The following is a 20,438-nucleotide window of genomic DNA, read 5'->3' as shown; positions in this document are numbered from 1 at the left end:
ACAGTGCAGGTGCTGGGACTCTGTAAACACCCCAACGCACAAACTAGAATGTTAGCAACTTTAGAAGGAGGACTTTTAGGAGGATTTTGCAAAAGGCGGTTGCTGTTGGATGGGACCAGACAGTAACACATACTGGTTGCAGTTATTTTGTGCCCATTTGTCTGCATTGCTAACAAGGTGAATGGGATATATCTTGTTATCATGTGGGAACAACAACAGCTGGAAGGAGGGGGGCGGGATCAATTAGCCAAAATTATTTGAATATTAGCTAGGTGATATTTTTAGTTACATGGTTAAATATGTAGTTTGAACAATGCATGTAATTAAAATTCAGTTCTTATTTTTCACATTTAGATGTGTAATGTTGTAAATTTGCATTCTTATGTAATTATCAATTAACAAGACAGTCTATACAAAAACAAAAGTGGGTGCCTTATAACAAATGTATCCAATTAATTAAGGTTTTTTTCTTTATTTAAAATGTCATTGATTTTAAGTTTATTTTCCTTGATTACCATCTACAGGTATTACATTAAATAATATTAGTTATCTTTTAGCTTTCAGTTATTTTACAGTTTTGTCCTTTATTTTTTCCAAAGGCTTGAAAGTAACACAATAAACTACTGAAAATATATCTATTTTTATCTTCATTATGTTAAACTATATTTATGTCAAAGATTTACACAATTATTCTTTCCATTACTGAAGTAGCTATGCATGATAAGTCATTTTAAGCCCTCACACTTTGAGTCAGCTTTCTTATTATGGCTGCCAGAAGTTAACTAGTAGTTTGAAAAGGTGGTGGGTCTAAAATGCCGTGAGAAAAATGTCTAAAACTGAAGATTTAAGGCACTCTGAAGGCAAAATTTGGGATATACAGTAGAGTGTCATGAACTGCAAAGTTTAAGCAACAGACAAACAAATGTTTGTTTGTTGGCTGACAAACAAAAGGTAAGCTTTATTCCAAAGCTGATAGCTTTAGTCCAGGAAGGGAAAAAATAAAGTGTAATCCAAGATTATATGAAGCTGGTTCCCAAAAGGCTATAAACAGGACTACAGAGACTTATGCTGAAAAGACAACAAAGGCTAGAATAAAGACAGACTGTTTCTACACATGAAGGCAGATGTCAGGTAGATGGAAACGCTTCTCCTTCCATCTACCAGCACAGTTGAACTACCAAAATAAATCAGGAAGTGAGTGACAATAACTGACACGGGAGATGTAGAGATTTGAACTTTCACACATCGGAGGATGCAGGGAGGAAGGGAATGCAAGTGACAACTTACAAACAGAACCTGGAAGTAAGAATTTGAAGTTCAAAGCACATGAAAACAAAAAACATAAATAACAAACTAAGAAAACAAGGAAAAGCATAACAAATCCACTTTGGTGTTTTTCTTTCTTCTTTTTTTGCTGCATCATGATATGGCACCTCAACCCCTGTCATCTGTGCTGTTGCAGGTGCAGAAGGAGAAGCTCCATGCCGAGCTGAAGCAGGTACTGAGCCAGAAGAGAAGTCATCTGAGAGAGTCGACCTGCCAGCTGGCCCAACCAGAGATGGACTCTGAGCCAGCAAATGAACAGACAGTAAGCAGAAGTCTGACTTTTCAGGCTGAAATATGTTACCTTTCTATGTATCAATGGCTTAAAGCTGTAATGTGCCAGGTGATGCACAGCTAAACACAGAAAACTGTTAACTTTTTCCTGCATTTTACTTCCTCTCTTCAGCCTGTGGAAAAGTGAATGTAGTCTAAGAATAGAATGACCTTTCTTCTGCGACAGCTTCATGGATAAAATGAACTTTGAAGTAAAGTTGAGAACAGTACAGTAAAACATGCACCTACTCAAACAAGTGCAAAATTTTACTCAGCATTGGAGCCCAAAAATAATTAAAATTCAAGACCGAAAAGTTGTTTTAGCAATTTTTTACTTGCTTTTGACCTGCTATTCAATTCTGATGCAGTAGTGTGATGCAGGCTGACAAAACCACAGGATTTATGCACTGACTAACTTCTTTTAAAAGACTGAAATAATGACTAGTATTTTGTGTTTAACTATATTTTTGCTATTACTAAACTAGTATTGGTAATAATAAAACAAAAAAAGAATCTCGTGGATAACCGAAGTTTTGTGTTGGTGTCTGTGTGTCGCAGAGTGTGGAGGAAGCCTCTAAATCTGTGGAGATTGTGGTGGAGACAGAGGCAGGGGCTGGAGCCAGCGGCTACAGTGTGACTGGTGGAGGAGAACGAGGGATCTTTGTAAAAGACGTCCTCAAAGACTCTCCAGCTGCTAAACACCTCAGTCTACAGCAAGGTGCCTGCAAGCACACCTGATTCATTTAGAAAGCACTACTAACATACATAACATTTATATAAGATTTAAAAGGTAATTAAAAAGATATTTAGACTTCTTTTAAGGAGTTTGCACAGAAAACTTTATTATTTGGGGGGAAAGCCCAATATTACATTTTCCACATCATCTGTTCTCATTTTATTTCATATCAGCTTTGTTTATATCCCACCTTTAAAAATAGAGTTCATGAATTGCTTCAGTAATATAATGAAATATGAAACAAAAAGCCAAAAAGTTGGGGCCAAATAAAGCAAATAAAATTAAGGTGAAATTAAGTTGAAGTTAAAAGGGGAAAAAATCTAATGTAACATGATATCAATAGAAGATAATAGGACAAGTCTTGACCCAGAAGGTGGAAATCTACAAATTCCAACAACAGTTGACGCCTATTTTTGTTGCAGAATTTTGCAGAATTTTTGTAAAAATCTTCAAATATTGATTAAACACTTCCTGACTCATCAGGGAGTCTGCAATTTCCAAAGAGTTAACAAACTCTAACCCACTTTTTTTTAAATGCATTTATTCTGATGACATTGTCATTAGGGGGGGGGGGGGGGGGGGTGATTATCGATTTATCGATTAAAAACGATTTTGGCTTGGATAACGTGATATCGATTCATTAAAATCCTGAATCGATTTTTAAATATAAATTTATTTTGCCCGAAACGCCAGAATCTCAGGTTAAACCTCACAAAATTTCTACAACCACCAAACAGCTGAAACAGTAAATGAGAGCAGGTACACGGATTCTGCACGAAGACGTAAACACAAACACAACCCAACGCATCTGAATCAGTGAGATGTCGCCTTTTCACCCGACAGCACATACGCAGACACGGACACGCCGTCGGGGCTGAAAGCCGACTGCTCACTGATTTTGAAGCGTCGGCGGGCGCTTTGTGTTTCTGTGCTTTTTGTGCTAGATTCTGAAGCTGCAGGTTTTATCTCTCTCCAAACAATACTGACTGAACCAGCAGCAAAAGAAGATCCAAACTATGCTTCACATTTCGCTTCACATAAACATCGTCACGAATTTCCTCTTACTTTTGCTGTTTTGCTTCCACCACGATAAAAATCACACTTCCTGACTCACTTCAAGAACAGTTTCCCGTTTAAAAATCTCTGTTTTCTGCATTAGTCGCTTACTTACCCACCAGTCTTAGGTGTCGGCCGCTGTTTGCTTGTTTTTTTTTTCGTTTTGGTTTGTTTTGGGGTTTTTTGCTTACTTCCGACAAGAAAGCCTCATTTCTGCTGTTCAATTCTGAACAAATTTAAACTTTTTAAAATTGTGCAAAATTGCAAAATGCTTAACTGTGTCTCTAATCAAACTTTATTTAATAAATCACTTTTACTTTTTCTACTTTTTCCACTAAATGCATCCTATACTAAATATACATCACAAACTGATGTACATGAATATATTGTTCATACTGTTTTTCTGTATGAAGGTGACCAGCTGCTAAGTGCCAAAGTCTACTTTGACAATGTGAGGTATGAAGACGCTTTAAAAATCCTTCAGTGCGCAGAGCCATATAGGGTCAGCTTCCAGCTTAAGCGAACCATCCCTGGAGCGGATGGCAGCGTGCGCCCAAAGGTTCCCAGTGTGGAGGTCAAAGGTCCCAAAGTCAAGATGGGCAAAATGGTAAAGTAGCTTTATCAATTTATTGTAATCACTTTTAATCCTGAAAGCCATTGTGCTGAAAAAATATATTGTGAGTGATCAACTAGTACAGATAGATGCAGGTCTTTAAATGTTGTTGACTGATGCTCTTGTCACACGTGTTTCTTTCAGAGTGTGAAGGGGACCAAACCATTCAAGACTCAGAAGAAACGAGGTGGACGTTTTGGTCTGAAAAGGCTAAAAGAGAAGCGAAGAGAGGAGCTGGTGGTAGAGGGAACACCTCCCAGGCTGGAGATGAGTGATGTAGAGTTTTCTCTTCCCAAATTCAAACAAAGGAAAAGTCCAAAAGTTGAAGTAGAGGAAGCCAGAGGAGCAGCAGTTGAGAGGAAGGCAAAGAAGAGGATGAGGTTGGCCTTTTTTGTTTGTTTCTTTCTCTTTGGTAGTTCCAAATAATACTACAATGCAATGCTTGTTGTACATTAAATTGCACAACATTAAATTATATCTATTGTAATGTTGTGCTTTAAATTAGATATAATCTTTTGGGGAAATATTACAATGTTCTTTCCTATTTCCTTTTTTCCTCTCTAAAACACTGTTTTCCAAGGTTCCCGCAAAAAGGAGCAAAAGTGGAGACAGGACGGTTTGAAGGACAAGTGAATATTTCCCCATCTGAAATGCCTGGAGCTAAAGTGAAAAGCAAAGGAAAAGGACACAAGTTTGGCATCACCTTTCCTACAAGCAAACACACAAAGTCAGGCTCTACTTTGGAAACTGGATCTGTGGAGCTGAAGCCTCCGGGGGTAAACATCCAGCCGCCATCTGTGGAGTTCAGTTTGTCTGCTAATAAAGATGTGGAGAAGGGAGCATCTAAAGTTAGCCTACCTGATGTGGAGTTTGCTCTCCCTTCAGGAAAAGCTGAGACATCTTTGCCCAGTGTGAAGGGAACGGCCAAAATCAAAGCTCCTGAAATGGACATCAAAGGAAGAGCTGAAACAGCTGAAGGAAAAGTTCATGTAGATGCAGACAAAGGAGATAAAAAGGTCAGAATGCCAAAGTTGAAACTACCCAAAGTTAGACTCTCACACCATTCAGATGAAATTGATGGTGACATCAAGGTAAAAGCTGGAGGCATCAAAATGCCTCATACTGACATAAAACCTCCAGAGGTAGAAATCAAAGGAGATGGGCAGATCGGTCTTCCCTCTGTTGATATTTCTTTGCCTAAAGTGAAGGGAAAGACTGACATATTGATCAAAGATCACGAAGGAATTAGGAAGACTGCAATCAACATGCCTGCCAGTGACATCTCTGTAGCTGATATTGATTTGGAATTAGACAGCGGACGGAGAATTCCTGATGAGGTCGAGGGCACTTTTAAAGGGCCCAAGATCTCTATGCCAAAGGTTGATATCTCACTACCTAAGATGGGATCATCGGTGGACACTGAGTGCCCAGAAGTGGAAGGAAAATTCTCTCTACCTTCTGTTGAGCTCTCACTCCCAAAGGTCCAATCAGACAGTGGAGATGTCCATATGGACTACTATGTTGGTGGTGATGGAAAATTCAAAATGCCTGATTTTGACATTTCTCAACCAGGAGAAGTAAACATAAGGGGACAAGGTGTGGGAGGGGAATTCAAGTTACCCAAAGTGGACCTGATCCTTCCCAAAGGCAAAGCAGGAGTGACTGATGTTGAAGGGGAAGGAAATTTTCATTTACCACCAAGTGAAATGCAGATACCCTCTGTTGATATTTCTCTTGAAAAGGGAAGGGCAAAGGGCAAAATTGAAATGGAGGCTCCCTCTGCTAAAGGACGATTCAAAATGCCTTCACTTGATGTCAGACTCCCTAAGATGGGAACATCTGAAACTGAGGCTAATTTACATGGTTCTGATATCAAAGGAGGGAAAATTGAACTGCCATCAATAGATGTTTCTCTGTCAAAAGACAAGGGAGGGGCTGAAACTGATGGAAAAGGAAGCAATTTTAAAATGCCTTCATGTAATATATCCCTACCAAAACTGAAGCCATCTGAAAAAGAGGTTGTTTTAGAAGGGAGTGAAGTAAAAGGAGGCAAACTCAGCATGCCCACTGTAGACATTTCTCCTCCAAAAATAAAGCTACCTGACCCTGATGTCAAACTTGAAGGACCAGAACTTCCAGGTGTTGACTTTTCACTATCCAAGCCAAACATTGAGGCCAATGTGGAGCTCAGTGGCAGTGGGGGTAGCAAGTTCCAGCTCCCAACTTTTGATATCTCACTTCCAAAGGTGCCCACCAAAGAAGGGGAATTTGATATTGAATCTAAAGCAAAAGGAGGAGCAAAGTTCAACGTCCCATCACTTGACTTCGCTCTTCCTGTAATGAAATCACCAGAGGGAGAGGTAAAGATTGAGAGCCCTGAAGTCAAAGGAAGAAAATTCCAGATGCCTTCTTTGGATGTCTCACTACCAAAGATGAAGATGCCTGAGGGAAATCTTGTCCTAGAAGGACCTTCTCTTGACATCTCTCCTCCAAAGGGAAAAGCAAAAGGAAAAGCAGAGGGTGACATACAAGTAAAAAGTAAAGGAGAACCTTTTCAAATCCCTTCAGTTGATGTTTCTCTACCTCAAATTAAATCAAAGCAAGGTGATATAAATGTTGAAGGACCAGAAATTACCTTTGAAGGTAATGGGAAAGGAGGCAAATTCAATTTGCCATCTGTTGACATTGATCTTCCTGTTGTAAAAATGCCGACTGTTGATATTTCACTTCCAAAAGGTAAAGAAGAGGGAGAAGTTGACACTGGCATTGACATAAACACTGAAGGGCCTGAAGGTAGAGGAGGAAAGATAACACTGCCAAAATTTGACATTTCTTTACCAAAGGTAAATTTTCCTGAGGGTGATGTCAAATTAAAAGGACCTGAAACAAAGGGAAGAAAGATTGAAATGCCAGATATTGACATATCACTCCCCAAAGGAAAAGTAGGGAGGGAAATTGAAGGGCACACTGGCAAAGGCAACAAGTTCAACATGCCCTCTATTAACATCTCTCTCCCTAAAATAAAATCTAAAAGACCAGATATAGATACTGAAGGTCCTCAAGTCAGAGGTGGAAAACCAAACATGCCATCCATAGATCTTTCTACACCTAATATAAAATCTCAGGATGTAGATGTCGCGCTTGAGGGTCCTGATGTCAAGGGAGGGAACATCAAAATTCCATCTGTTGATGTTTCACTTCCTAAAGGAAAGGTTGAGGGTGACATAAATATCGAAGGCCCTGACATGAAAGGGGGCAAATTCAAAATGCCAAAATTTGATGTTTCTTTGCCTAAAGTCAGTCTCCCAAAGGCTGGAGTCGATGTTGAAGGACCAGATTTCAAAGGGAAACTTCAAATGCCCACTGCTGATATCTCTCTTCCAAAGGGAAAAGCCGATGTGGATATTGACATTGAAGGAAAAACTGGTAAAGGTGGCAAGTTTCACATGCCTTCAGTTGATATTTCTCTTCCTAAAATCAAAGCAAAGGGACTTGATGTTGATATCCAAGGGCCTGAAGTCAGAGGTGATATGTCACTCCCTAAAATCAAGTCTCCAGAGGTAGATATCAACCTCCAAGGTCCAGATATTAAAGGGGGGAAATTTAAATTGCCCACTGTCGACATGCCATCATTGGATCTTTCACTACCCAAAATGAAGTCTCCAGATGTTGATGTCACTCTTGAGGGTCCTGATGTCAAGGGAGGGAACATCAAAATTCCATCTGTTGATGTTTCACTTCCTAAAGGAAAGGTTGAGGGTGACATAAATATCGAAGGGCCTGAGATGAAAGGGGGCAAATTCAAAATGCCAAAATTTGATGTTTCTTTGCCTAAAGTCAGTCTCCCAAAGGCTGGAGTCGATGTTGAAGGACCAGATTTCAAAGGGAAACTTCAAATGCCCACTGCTGATATCTCTCTTCCAAAGGGAAAAGCAGATGTGGATATTGACATTGAAGGAAAAACTGGTAAAGGTGGCAAGTTTCACATGCCTTCAGTTGATATTTCTCTTCCTAAAATCAAAGCAACAGGACTTGATGTTGATATCCAAGGACCTGAAGTCAAAGGTGATATGTCACTCCCTAAAATCAAGTCTCCTGAGGTAGATATCAGCCTCCAAGGTCCAGATATTAAAGGGGGGAGATTTAAATTGCCCACTGTCGACATGCCATCATTGGATCTCTCACTACCCAAAATGAAGTCTCCAGATGTAGATATTAATCTTGAGGGTCCTGATGTCAAGGGAGGGAACATCAAAATTCCATCTGTTGATGTTTCACTTCCTAAAGGAAAGGTTGAGGGCAGCCTTGATGTTGAGGGCCCTGAAGTGAAGGGTGACAAGTTTAAAATGCCAAAATTTGATATTTCTTTACCAAAAGAGAGTCTTCCAGAAGGTGGTGTCAAAATAAAAGGTCCTGACATTAAAACTGGAAAGATTGAGATGCCAGACATCGATATTTCACTCCCCAAAGGAAAAGCAAAAGGAAAAATTGAAGGAGATATTGGAAAAGGCGGAAAGTTCCACATGCCATCTATTGACCTGTCTTTTCCTAAAATCAAAGCCAAAGGTCCTGAAGTTAATGTTGAAGGCCCTCAGGTTGAAGGTGGGAAGCTAAATATACCATCCCTTGATGTTTCGCTACCCAAAATGAAATCTCCAGATGTAGATGTCACTCTTGAGGGTCCTGACGTCAAGGGAGGGAAGATCAAAATTCCATCTGTTGATGTTTCACTTCCTAAAGGAAAGGTTGAGGGTGACATAAATATCGAAGGCCCTGACATGAAAGGGGGCAAATTCAAAATGCCAAAATTTGATGTTTCTTTGCCTAAAGTCAGTCTCCCAAAGGCTGGAGTCGATGTTGAAGGACCAGATTTCAAAGGGAAACTTCAAATGCCCACTGCTGATATTTCTCTTCCAAAGGGAAAAGCAGATGTGGATATTGACATTGAAGGAAAAACTGGGAAAGGTGGCAAGTTTCACATGCCTTCAGTTGATATTTCTCTTCCTAAAATCAAAGCAAAGGGACTTGATGTTGATATCCAAGGGCCTGAAGTCAGAGGTGATATGTCACTCCCTAAAATCAAGTCTCCAGAGGTAGATATCAACCTCCAAGGTCCAGATATTAAAGGGGGGAAATTTAAATTGCCCACTGTCGACATGCCATCATTGGATCTCTCACTACCCAAAATGAAGTCTCCAGAAGTTGATGTCACTCTTGAGGGTCCTGATGTCAAGGGAGGGAACATCAAAATTCCATCTGTTGATGTTTCACTTCCTAAAGGAAAGGTTGAGGGCAGCCTTGATGTTGAGGGCCCTGAAGTGAAGGGTGACAAGTTTAAAATGCCAAAATGTGATATTTCTTTACCAAAAGAGAGTCTTCCAGAAGGTGGTGTCAAAATAAAAGGTCCTGACATTAAAACTGGAAAGATTGAGATGCCAGACATCGATATTTCACTCCCCAAAGGAAAAGCAAAAGGAAAAATTGAAGGAGATATTGGAAAAGGTGGAAAGTTCCACATGCCATCTATTGACCTGTCTTTTCCTAAAATCAAAGCCAAAGGTCCTGAAGTTAATGTTGAAGGCCCTCAGGTTGAAGGTGGGAAGCTAAATATACCATCCCTTGATGTTTCGCTACCCAAAATGAAATCTCCAGATGTAGATGTCACTCTTGAGGGTCCTGATGTCAAGGGAGGGAACATCAAAATTCCATCTGTTGATGTTTCACTTCCTAAAGGAAAGGTTGAGGGTGACATAAATATCGAAGGCCCTGACATGAAAGGGGGCAAATTCAAAATGCCAAAATTTGATGTTTCTTTGCCTAAAGTCAGTCTCCCAAAGGCTGGAGTCGATGTTGAAGGACCAGATTTCAAAGGGAAACTTCAAATGCCCACTGCTGATATCTCTCTTCCAAAGGGAAAAGCAGATGTTGATATTGACATTGAAGGAAAAACTGGTAAAGGTGGCAAGTTTCACATGCCTTCAGTTGATATTTCTCTTCCTAAAATCAAAGCAAAGGGACTTGATGTTGATATCCAAGGACCTGAAGTCAGAGGTGATATGTCACTCCCTAAAATCAAGTCTCCAGAGGTAGATATCAGCCTCCAAGGTCCAGATATTAAAGGGGGGAAATTTAAATTGCCCACTGTCGACATGCCATCATTGGATCTCTCACTACCCAAAATGAAGTCTCCAGATGTTGATGTCACTCTTGAGGGTCCTGATGTCAAGGGAGGGAACATCAAAATTCCATCTGTTGATGTTTCACTTCCTAAAGGAAAGGTTGAGGGTGACATAAATATCGAAGGCCCTGACATGAAAGGGGGCAAATTCAAAATGCCAAAATTTGATGTTTCTTTGCCTAAAGTCAGTCTCCCAAAGGCTGGAGTCGATGTTGAAGGACCAGATTTCAAAGGGAAACTTCAAATGCCCACTGCTGATATCTCTCTTCCAAAGGGAAAAGCCGATGTGGATATTGACATTGAAGGAAAAACTGGTAAAGGTGGCAAGTTTCACATGCCTTCAGTTGATATTTCTCTTCCTAAAATCAAAGCAAAGGGACTTGATGTTGATATCCAAGGGCCTGAAGTCAGAGGTGATATGTCACTCCCTAAAATCAAGTCTCCAGAGGTAGATATCAACCTCCAAGGTCCAGATATTAAAGGGGGGAAATTTAAATTGCCCACTGTCAACATGCCATCATTGGATCTCTCACTACCCAAAATGAAGTCTCCAGATGTTGATGTCACTCTTGAGGGTCCTGATGTCAAGGGAGGGAACATCAAAATTCCATCTGTTGATGTTTCACTTCCTAAAGGAAAGGTTGAAGGCAGCCTTGATGTTGAGGGCCCTGAAGTGAAGGGTGACAAGTTTAAAATGCCAAAATTTGATATTTCTTTACCAAAAGAGAGTCTTCCAGAAGGTGGTGTCAAAATAAAAGGTCCTGACATTAAAACTGGAAAGATTGAGATGCCAGACATCGATATTTCACTCCCCAAAGGAAAAGCAAAAGGAAAAATTGAAGGAGATATTGGAAAAGGTGGAAAGTTCCACATGCCATCTATTGACCTGTCTTTTCCTAAAATCAAAGCCAAGGGACCTGAAATTAATGTCGAAGGCCCTCAGGTTGAAGGTGGGAAGCTAAATATACCATCCCTTGATGTTTCGCTACCCAAAATGAAATCTCCAGATGTAGATGTCACTCTTGAGGGTCCTGATGTCAAGGGAGGGAAGATCAAAATTCCATCTGTTGATGTTTCACTTCCTAAAGGAAAGGTTGAGGGTGACATAAATATCGAAGGCCCTGACATGAAAGGGGGCAAATTCAAAATGCCAAAATTTGATGTTTCTTTGCCTAAAGTCAGTCTCCCAAAGGCTGGAGTCGATGTTGAAGGACCAGATTTCAAAGGGAAACTTCAAATGCCCACTGCTGATATCTCTCTTCCAAAGGGAAAAGCAGATGTGGATATTGACATTGAAGGAAAAACTGGTAAAGGTGGCAAGTTTCACATGCCTTCAGTTGATATTTCTCTTCCTAAAATCAAAGCAAAGGGACTTGATGTTGATATCCAAGGACCTGAAGTCAAAGGTGATATGTCACTCCCTAAAATCAAGTCTCCAGAGGTAGATATCAACCTCCAAGGTCCAGATATTAAAGGGGGGAAATTTAAATTGCCCACTGTCGACATGCCATCATTGGATCTCTCACTACCCAAAATGAAGTCTCCAGATGTAGATGTCACTCTTGAGGGTCCTGATGTCAAGGGAGGGAACATCAAAATTCCATCTGTTGATGTTTCACTTCCTAAAGGAAAGGTTGAGGGTGACATAAATATCGAAGGGCCTGAGATGAAAGGGGGCAAATTCAAAATGCCAAAATTTGATGTTTCTTTGCCTAAAGTCAGTCTCCCAAAGGCTGGAGTCGATGTTGAAGGACCAGATTTCAAAGGGAAACTTCAAATGCCCACTGCTGATATCTCTCTTCCAAAGGGAAAAGCAGATGTGGATATTGACATTGAAGGAAAAACTGGTAAAGGTGGCAAGTTTCACATGCCTTCAGTTGATATTTCTCTTCCTAAAATCAAAGCAAAGGGACTTGATGTTGATATCCAAGGGCCTGAAGTCAGAGGTGATATGTCACTCCCTAAAATCAAGTCTCCAGAGGTAGATATAAGCCTCCAAGGTCCAGATATTAAAGGGGGGAAATTTAAATTGCCCACTGTCGACATGCCATCATTGGATCTCTCACTACCCAAAATGAAGTCTCCAGATGTTGATGTCACTCTTGAGGGTCCTGATGTCAAGGGAGGGAACATCAAAATTCCATCTGTTGATGTTTCACTTCCTAAAGGAAAGGTTGAGGGTGACATAAATATCGAAGGGCCCGAGATGAAAGGGGGCAAATTCAAAATGCCAAAATTTGATGTTTCTTTGCCTAAAGTCAGTCTCCCAAAGGCTGGAGTCGATGTTGAAGGACCAGATTTCAAAGGGAAACTTCAAATGCCCACTGCTGATATCTCTCTTCCAAAGGGAAAAGCAGATGTGGATATTGACATTGAAGGAAAAACTGGTAAAGGTGGCAAGTTTCACATGCCTTCAGTTGATATTTCTCTTCCTAAAATCAAAGCAAAGGGACTTGATGTTGATATCCAAGGGCCTGAAGTCAGAGGTGATATGTCACTCCCTAAAATCAAGTCTCCAGAGGTAGATATCAACCTCCAAGGTCCAGATATTAAAGGGGGGAAATTTAAATTGCCCACTGTCGACATGCCATCATTGGATCTCTCACTACCCAAAATGAAGTCTCCAGATGTAGATGTCACTCTTGAGGGTCCTGATGTCAAGGGAGGGAACATCAAAATTCCATCTGTTGATGTTTCACTTCCTAAAGGAAAGGTTGAGGGTGACATAAATATCGAAGGCCCTGAGATGAAAGGGGGCAAATTCAAAATGCCAAAATTTGATGTTTCTTTGCCTAAAGTCAGTCTCCCAAAGGCTGGAGTCGATGTTGAAGGACCAGATTTCAAAGGGAAACTTCAAATGCCCACTGCTGATATCTCTCTTCCAAAGGGAAAAGCCGATGTGGATATTGACATTGAAGGAAAAACTGGTAAAGGTGGCAAGTTTCACATGCCTTCAGTTGATATTTCTCTTCCTAAAATCAAAGCAAAGGGACTTGATGTTGATATCCAAGGACCTGAAGTCAAAGGTGATATGTCACTCCCTAAAATCAAGTCTCCAGAGGTAGATATCAACCTCCAAGGTCCAGATATTAAAGGGGGGAAATTTAAATTGCCCACTGTCGACATGCCATCATTGGATCTCTCACTACCCAAAATGAAGTCTCCAGATGTAGATGTCACTCTTGAGGGTCCTGATGTCAAGGGAGGGAACATCAAAATTCCATCTGTTGATGTTTCACTTCCTAAAGGAAAGGTTGAGGGTGACATAAATATCGAAGGCCCTGAGATGAAAGGGGGCAAATTCAAAATGCCAAAATTTGATGTTTCTTTACCTAAAGTCAGTCTCCCAAAGGCTGGAGTCGATGTTGAAGGACCAGATTTCAAAGGGAAACTTCAAATGCCCACTGCTGATATCTCTCTTCCAAAGGGAAAAGCCGATGTGGATATTGACATTGAAGGAAAAACTGGTAAAGGTGGCAAGTTTCACATGCCTTCAGTTGATATTTCTCTTCCTAAAATCAAAGCAAAGGGACTTGATGTTGATATCCAAGGGCCTGAAGTCAGAGGTGATATGTCACTCCCTAAAATCAAGTCTCCAGAGGTAGATATAAGCCTCCAAGGTCCAGATATTAAAGGGGGGAAATTTAAATTGCCCACTGTCGACATGCCATCATTGGATCTCTCACTACCCAAAATGAAGTCTCCAGATGTTGATGTCACTCTTGAGGGTCCTGATGTCAAGGGAGGGAACATCAAAATTCCATCTGTTGATGTTTCACTTCCTAAAGGAAAGGTTGAGGGTGACATAAATATCGAAGGGCCCGAGATGAAAGGGGGCAAATTCAAAATGCCAAAATTTGATGTTTCTTTGCCTAAAGTCAGTCTCCCAAAGGCTGGAGTCGATGTTGAAGGACCAGATTTCAAAGGGAAACTTCAAATGCCCACTGCTGATATCTCTCTTCCAAAGGGAAAAGCAGATGTGGATATTGACATTGAAGGAAAAACTGGTAAAGGTGGCAAGTTTCACATGCCTTCAGTTGATATTTCTCTTCCTAAAATCAAAGCAAAGGGACTTGATGTTGATATCCAAGGGCCTGAAGTCAGAGGTGATATGTCACTCCCTAAAATCAAGTCTCCAGAGGTAGATATAAGCCTCCAAGGTCCAGATATTAAAGGGGGGAAATTTAAATTGCCCACTGTCGACATGCCATCATTGGATCTCTCACTACCCAAAATGAAGTCTCCAGATGTTGATGTCACTCTTGAGGGTCCTGATGTCAAGGGAGGGAACATCAAAATTCCATCTGTTGATGTTTCACTTCCTAAAGGAAAGGTTGAGGGTGACATAAATATCGAAGGGCCTGAGATGAAAGGGGGCAAATTCAAAATGCCAAAATTTGATGTTTCTTTGCCTAAAGTCAGTCTCCCAAAGGCTGGAGTCGATGTTGAAGGACCAGATTTCAAAGGGAAACTTCAAATGCCCACTGCTGATATCTCTCTTCCAAAGGGAAAAGCAGATGTGGATATTGACATTGAAGGAAAAACTGGTAAAGGTGGCAAGTTTCACATGCCTTCAGTTGATATTTCTCTTCCTAAAATCAAAGCAAAGGGACTTGATGTTGATATCCAAGGACCTGAAGTCAAAGGTGATATGTCACTCCCTAAAATCAAGTCTCCAGAGGTAGATATAAGCCTCCAAGGTCCAGATATTAAAGGGGGGAAATTTAAATTGCCCACTGTCGACATGCCATCATTGGATCTCTCACTACCCAAAATGAAGTCTCCAGATGTTGATGTCACTCTTGAGGGTCCTGATGTCAAGGGAGGGAACATCAAAATTCCATCTGTTGATGTTTCACTTCCTAAAGGAAAGGTTGAGGGTGACATAAATATCGAAGGCCCTGAGATGAAAGGGGGCAAATTCAAAATGCCAAAATTTGATGTTTCTTTGCCTAAACTCAGTCTCCCAGAAGGTGGTGTAAAAATAAAGGGCCATGATACTAAAGGTGGGACAACTGAGATACCCGAAATTGATATTTCACTCCCTAAAGCAAAAGCACACGGAGAAATTGACGGGCACGCTGAAAAGGGTGGAAGGTTTCATATGCCATCTGTCTCTCTTCCTAAAATCAAAGCAACGGGACCTCAATTCAACATAGAAGGTGCACATCCAGGGTTTGAGATTTTACTACCTGAAGGAAAAGCTGAAGTTGACCTCATCATCGAAGGTCCTGGCAATAAAGGACGCAAATTCACAATGCCCAAAGTTGATATTTCACTTCCAAAGATGAACTTCCCAGAAGGTGATATCAAAGTGGAAGGACCCAACGTGAAGGGAGAAAAGGTTACAGTTCCAGAGGGTACAGTAGAGGGAGATATCAATATTGAAGGACTCTCTGAAAAAGGAAGGTTTGATATCCCGAAGGTTGAAGTTGATAAAAAAGGAGGTGGATTCCATATGCCAAGTCTTGACATAAATCTGCCCAAATTTGACCTTGACCTCAGCCTGCCCTCTGGTGTAAAAGCTAAAGGCTTCAAAGTTGATACTCTAAGTCCTGATGCATCTGGAGATTTGGAGATGTCTGGTCTTACAGGAGGCCTTAATCCTGCCAAATTGGAAGTTAAGAATGAAGATATAGAGACAGGTGGTCTAGAAGGTCCAGGTGCATCCCTAAAACTTCCCACAGTAAAACTACCAACAGTTGACATCTCAGCTCCAAAGATGGATCTCAATTTTGGCCTTACAAAACCCAAAGGTGATGATGTGGAAGTAGAACTTCTGAAAGCAGAAGGAGGGAGGCCTTCTTCAGGGGGCAGCTTTGATCTACCTGTTTTCCTCAAAGTACCTAGTTTCACTCTTCCTAGGTTTGGGGGAAAGACAAAGAGCTGTAACTTGGAAATACCAGTACCTAAGGGAGATACTTCACTCAGTTCACCACATGTAGAAGGAGAGATCAGAGCACCGTCGGTGGAGTTTGATGGAGGTGGAAAAGTCAAGGTGAAAAAACCTAAAATCAAACTGCCCTCATTTGGCATGTCCAAGAAGGCTGCAGATGTATCAGTCTCTTGTCCTGATGTTGATGTTAAAGGGAAAAGGGGAAAAATTGACATTCATCAACCAGATATCAATGTTGACAACTCAGATGACATGTCAAAATACAAAATGAAATTTCCCAAGTTAAAAATATCATCACCCAAAAGTGAACTCCCAGAGGAAAAAGTTGAAGCAAAACTGGATGCAGATGTAGAGGCAAAAGGTGGCTTCCATGCACCTGACGTCTCTTTAAAACTGCCAAAGTTTTCTATCCCAGGCTTTGTCTCTAAGGAAAAAGACCTAGGTAAGCCAAGTGGTGACCTTGAAGCTAAAACCAAGGTCAAGATGCCTTCTGTTGAGCTCTCGTTACCAGCAGCTAAAACACCAGAGACTGAGGTTCTTCTCCCAAAAGCAGAAGTTGATGTTACAGAGGCTGATATAAGAGGTTATGAGGGAAACCTTAAAATTCCCAAAATGCCAACGATTGATGTTTCTCTCCCCAAATTAGACCTTGATGTGTCCTTGCCCAGAGGAAAGTCTCCAAAGATTGAAGGACCAGACCTGGAGCTAAAAGGGGGTGACGGAAAATTCAAAAGGCCTCATTTTAATATGCCTGCACTTGATATTTCACTTCCAAAAGCAAAGACTGATTCACCAGATTTAGAAATGAAGGAGACTACAGAGGGAAAGTTAAAAATGCCTCACATAAAAATGCCCAACATTGACATATCGCTTCCTAAAGGAAAACTCAAAGATACTGAGGCAGAAATAGAAGTGGATGGACAAGGAGAAGCAAAAGTCAAAACACCTTATCTGAAAATGCCCAATGCTGATGTTTCTCTGCCTAAAGGTCATATTGAAGGTCCAGAGATAGAGATTCAAGGAGAAGGTGGAAAATTCAAGATGCCACATCTAAGCATGCCTTCTGTTGATATTTCATTGCCCAAAGGGAAGATTGGAGGTCCAGATGTTGAAGTAGAAGGACATGGCAAAGGAAATTTTAAGATGCCTCACTGGAAAAAGCCAGATGTTGATATCTCTCTAACCAAAGGACAGATTGAAGGTCCAGAAGTGGAGTTAAAGGGGGAAGGTGGGAAATTTAAGATACCACATCTAAGCATGCCCTCTGTTGATATTTCACTGCCCAGCGGAAAGACTGGAGATGCAGAGACTGAAACAGAAGGAAATGAAAGAGCGAAATTCAAAACACCACAAATGAAAATGCCTTCAGTTGATATTTCAGCACCCAAGGGAAAGATTGAAGGTGCAGATATCGAAATGAATGTTGATGTTTCTCTACCTAAAAGAAAAGTTGAAAGTCCAGGAGTTCGAGATGTGGAGATCAAAGGAGAAGCTGGAAAATTCAAGATGCCCCACATCAATATGCCTTCAGTTGATATTTCACTACCTAAAGGAAAAACAGAAGGTGCAGAGATCGAGCTGGAAGGAGGTGCAGGGGGGGGGATCAGAATGCCTCAGGTCAAAATGCCAGGTTTTAACGTCTCTCTACCCAAAGGAAAAGCTGGCAAAATTAAAGGAGAGATTGAAATTGAGGGAGATGGCAGCAAAATGCCACATATGACAGTGCCTTCAGTCAATATTTCACTTCCAACGGGAGAGACTGAAGGTGCCAACGCTACAATTAAGGGTGAGGGAGGAATATTCAGGATGCCAAAAGTTGACATTTCTCTTCCTAAAGGAAAACCTTCAGTGCAAGGTCCTGAGGCAGATATCAGGGGAGATAGAGGAGAGTTCAAGATGCCAAATGTGGGCATATCACTTCCCAAGGGAAAAGTAAACATTGATACACCAGCAGAGAAAATGGAGACAGAGGGAGGAATCATCAAACTGCCAGATATCAAGATGCCAAAAGTTGATATTTCACTCCCGAAAGGCAAAAGTAAAGGTAGTGAGGTATCTGTTGTAGAGATGAAAGTAACCAGTTCTGATATTAAAGTTCCAGAGGGAGAAATACTACTGCCAATGGCTAAAACCACTGAAGCAGAGATTAACTTACCAAGTGGTAAGGCTGACCTGGACACTGGGGCTCTTGGAGAAGCTGATTTGCATTTTGAGGGTGAGCACAAAGGCCTAAAATTAAAAGTCCCGACAATAGATATCAAAGGTCCAAAAGGAGGCTTAGAACTTGATACTGGACTTCACAAAGGGGAGGGCAAAAAGGACAGGAAAAAAGTTGATCTACCTGACTTAGATGTCACTACAGAAACCAGCAGCAAAGTAAAAGGGCCTAAAGTCAAAGGAACAAAATTCAAGACTGGAATGCCAAAAAAGAAAAACGGTGGAGAAAGATTTGAGTATTTTGAAGTTGAAACCCAGAATGGTCATAAAGATGACAAAAATCGTGTTAACCATCCAGTACCAGAAGTTGCATTACCAAGTGTAAGTCTAAAAACAGAAGTGAAAGGAGAGGGTGGCTCCTCATCTCCACATGCAGGAATCAGAGTCCCCAAAATACCAGACATAGAGTTTGATATTGGCTCATCTCAAGATGGAGATAACAGCAAAACAGAAAAAGGCAAGAAAATCAAAATCCCTAAGTTTGGCGTCCCATTACCCTCCCTATCCTCACCAGAGGAAAGTGTGAATGTCCATGGGCCAGAAATTCAGTATGAGGGCCCTAAAATGCCTAAAGTAAAGAAAGCGGTTTTTGTCTTGGTAGACACTCCTCCAACAAATAAGCCTGCTACAAGCACAAGTCCCTTAAAAGGGGAAGCAATGGCTGAGGCTGAGACAGAGACTGTCAAAGTGAAGATGCCCAAAATCAAAAAGAAGCCAAGCTTTGGAAAGTCCAAAGAAAAGTCAGCTGCTGCAAGTGCAGAAAAAGAAGGGGCAGAAGAAGAAAAGTCAAAGGGGGGAAGAATAAAGATGCCTAAAGTGTCGTTTTCGTCTGGCAAATCTGCATCATTTGGTGGTGACACTGTCAAAAGAGAAGGTTCAAGTTCAAGTCTCAATGGTGAAAGCCCTCACAAGGGCTCCAAGGAAGAGAAGGTGGCATTCAGTGGTAAAATCAAACTCCCAAAGGTGGAGTTCACCAGTCTATATGGGAAGACGGGTGCAAGAGGAGCAGACATGGAAACAAGTGGGGAACTGGGAAAGCATTCATCACCAGAAGAAGTACAATCAAGCACAATGTTACCAGGGGGTTTCACTGAGGAGCCTTTGAAGGATTTGGTGTCTTCTCGTGCCAGAACAGAAATGCTGGACAGGGACAGCTCAGAGTCCCCTTCTGGTTTTGCCACAGAGTTCACCTCAACAAAGTTTCAAGCTTGGAGCAAGGTGGAGAGCAAAAGCAGGGAATCAGAAGAGAGAGAGTCTTCCTCATGGTTTAAGGTCCCAAAGGTCACCTTGAAGCCACATGCCACAGGTAAGGCTCATAGCTGGACTGGCCATCGGGCATACCGGGCATTTGCCCGGTGGGCCGCTGGCGATTTTTTGTTTTTATGGGCCGATCGATTTTTTTTTTTTTTTTGGAAGGGTATAAATAATGAAAGGTGTTGGATTGGCCAGTTGGTCATGATCGACTCTGGGCTGGACCAATTACAGCCGAGGAGGTCGGATGCACCCTCCCCCTTGTTTAGCAATCTTATAGACGAACTAAAGAAAATGGAGAACAAAAAAAGGAAAGAAGGTGCAGAAAAAATTAGGACCAAAAAGAAACGAGCCCTTCAGGCAGACGCTGCCAAATGTGTAAAAAATAACTGAATTGTTTGGCGGTAGCTATGGCATAGCTTCCACAGATTTAGCAACATCAGCAAGTGGTGGAGGCCAGCAGGTGGATAAGGGAAAGGGGAGGCAAGAGGAGGAGAGACCGAGGCGGCCGCCGGTCATAGTGGCAGAGGAACTGAACTTCAGGCAAGAAGTTATGACCTGCTGTCTGTGTCAGATATAAACCAAGTTTAGTTGTAGTTTGTTTTCGTTGTGCTGACTTTTTACAGGCGCTTAGAATAACTGGTACTGCGTACTAGCTAGCATGATGGAGTTTATATACTGCTGGGCGAGTGCTATGAAGTTACTGATAGTAAATTTTATTTTATGCTTTAGGTTAGTTTCTCAAACTCCTCAAAATCTTAACAAATTGTGCCAATCCTTACATGTTGCACCAGGCTGATTTATCATCTAAAGTGGAGAAGTCTGTGACAGGAGACAGGAGAGCAGCAGAGAGAGATGGAGAGATGACTTCATGTCATCCATGAGGGATGCATTT

At 41.3% G+C, this 20,438-nt stretch overlaps 1 protein-coding gene across 2 annotated transcripts in view; it reads left to right on the top strand.

Annotated features, from left to right (window-relative positions):
* prx (periaxin) overlaps positions 1–20,438 on the top strand; it is a 51,937-nt gene that overhangs the window by 27,237 nt on the left and 4,262 nt on the right. For both annotated transcript variants that reach the window (XM_080288579.1, XM_080288578.1), the window contains exons 4-9: positions 1,463–1,588; positions 2,155–2,314; positions 3,802–3,995; positions 4,146–4,381; positions 4,582–10,819; positions 11,273–19,598. In XM_080288579.1, the coding sequence (XP_080144705.1) occupies positions 1,463–1,588; positions 2,155–2,314; positions 3,802–3,995; positions 4,146–4,381; positions 4,582–10,819; positions 11,273–19,598 (15,280 nt within the window). The remainder of the gene's footprint in view (positions 1–1,462; positions 1,589–2,154; positions 2,315–3,801; positions 3,996–4,145; positions 4,382–4,581; positions 10,820–11,272; positions 19,599–20,438) is intronic.

The sequence above is a fragment of the Astatotilapia calliptera genome, chromosome 14 (assembly GCF_964374335.1).
Source record: "Astatotilapia calliptera chromosome 14, fAstCal68.1, whole genome shotgun sequence".
Lineage (NCBI taxonomy): Eukaryota > Metazoa > Chordata > Actinopteri > Cichliformes > Cichlidae > Astatotilapia > Astatotilapia calliptera.
Note: the sequence above shows the minus strand (reverse complement) of the source record. Positions and strands in the feature narration are given on the sequence as shown.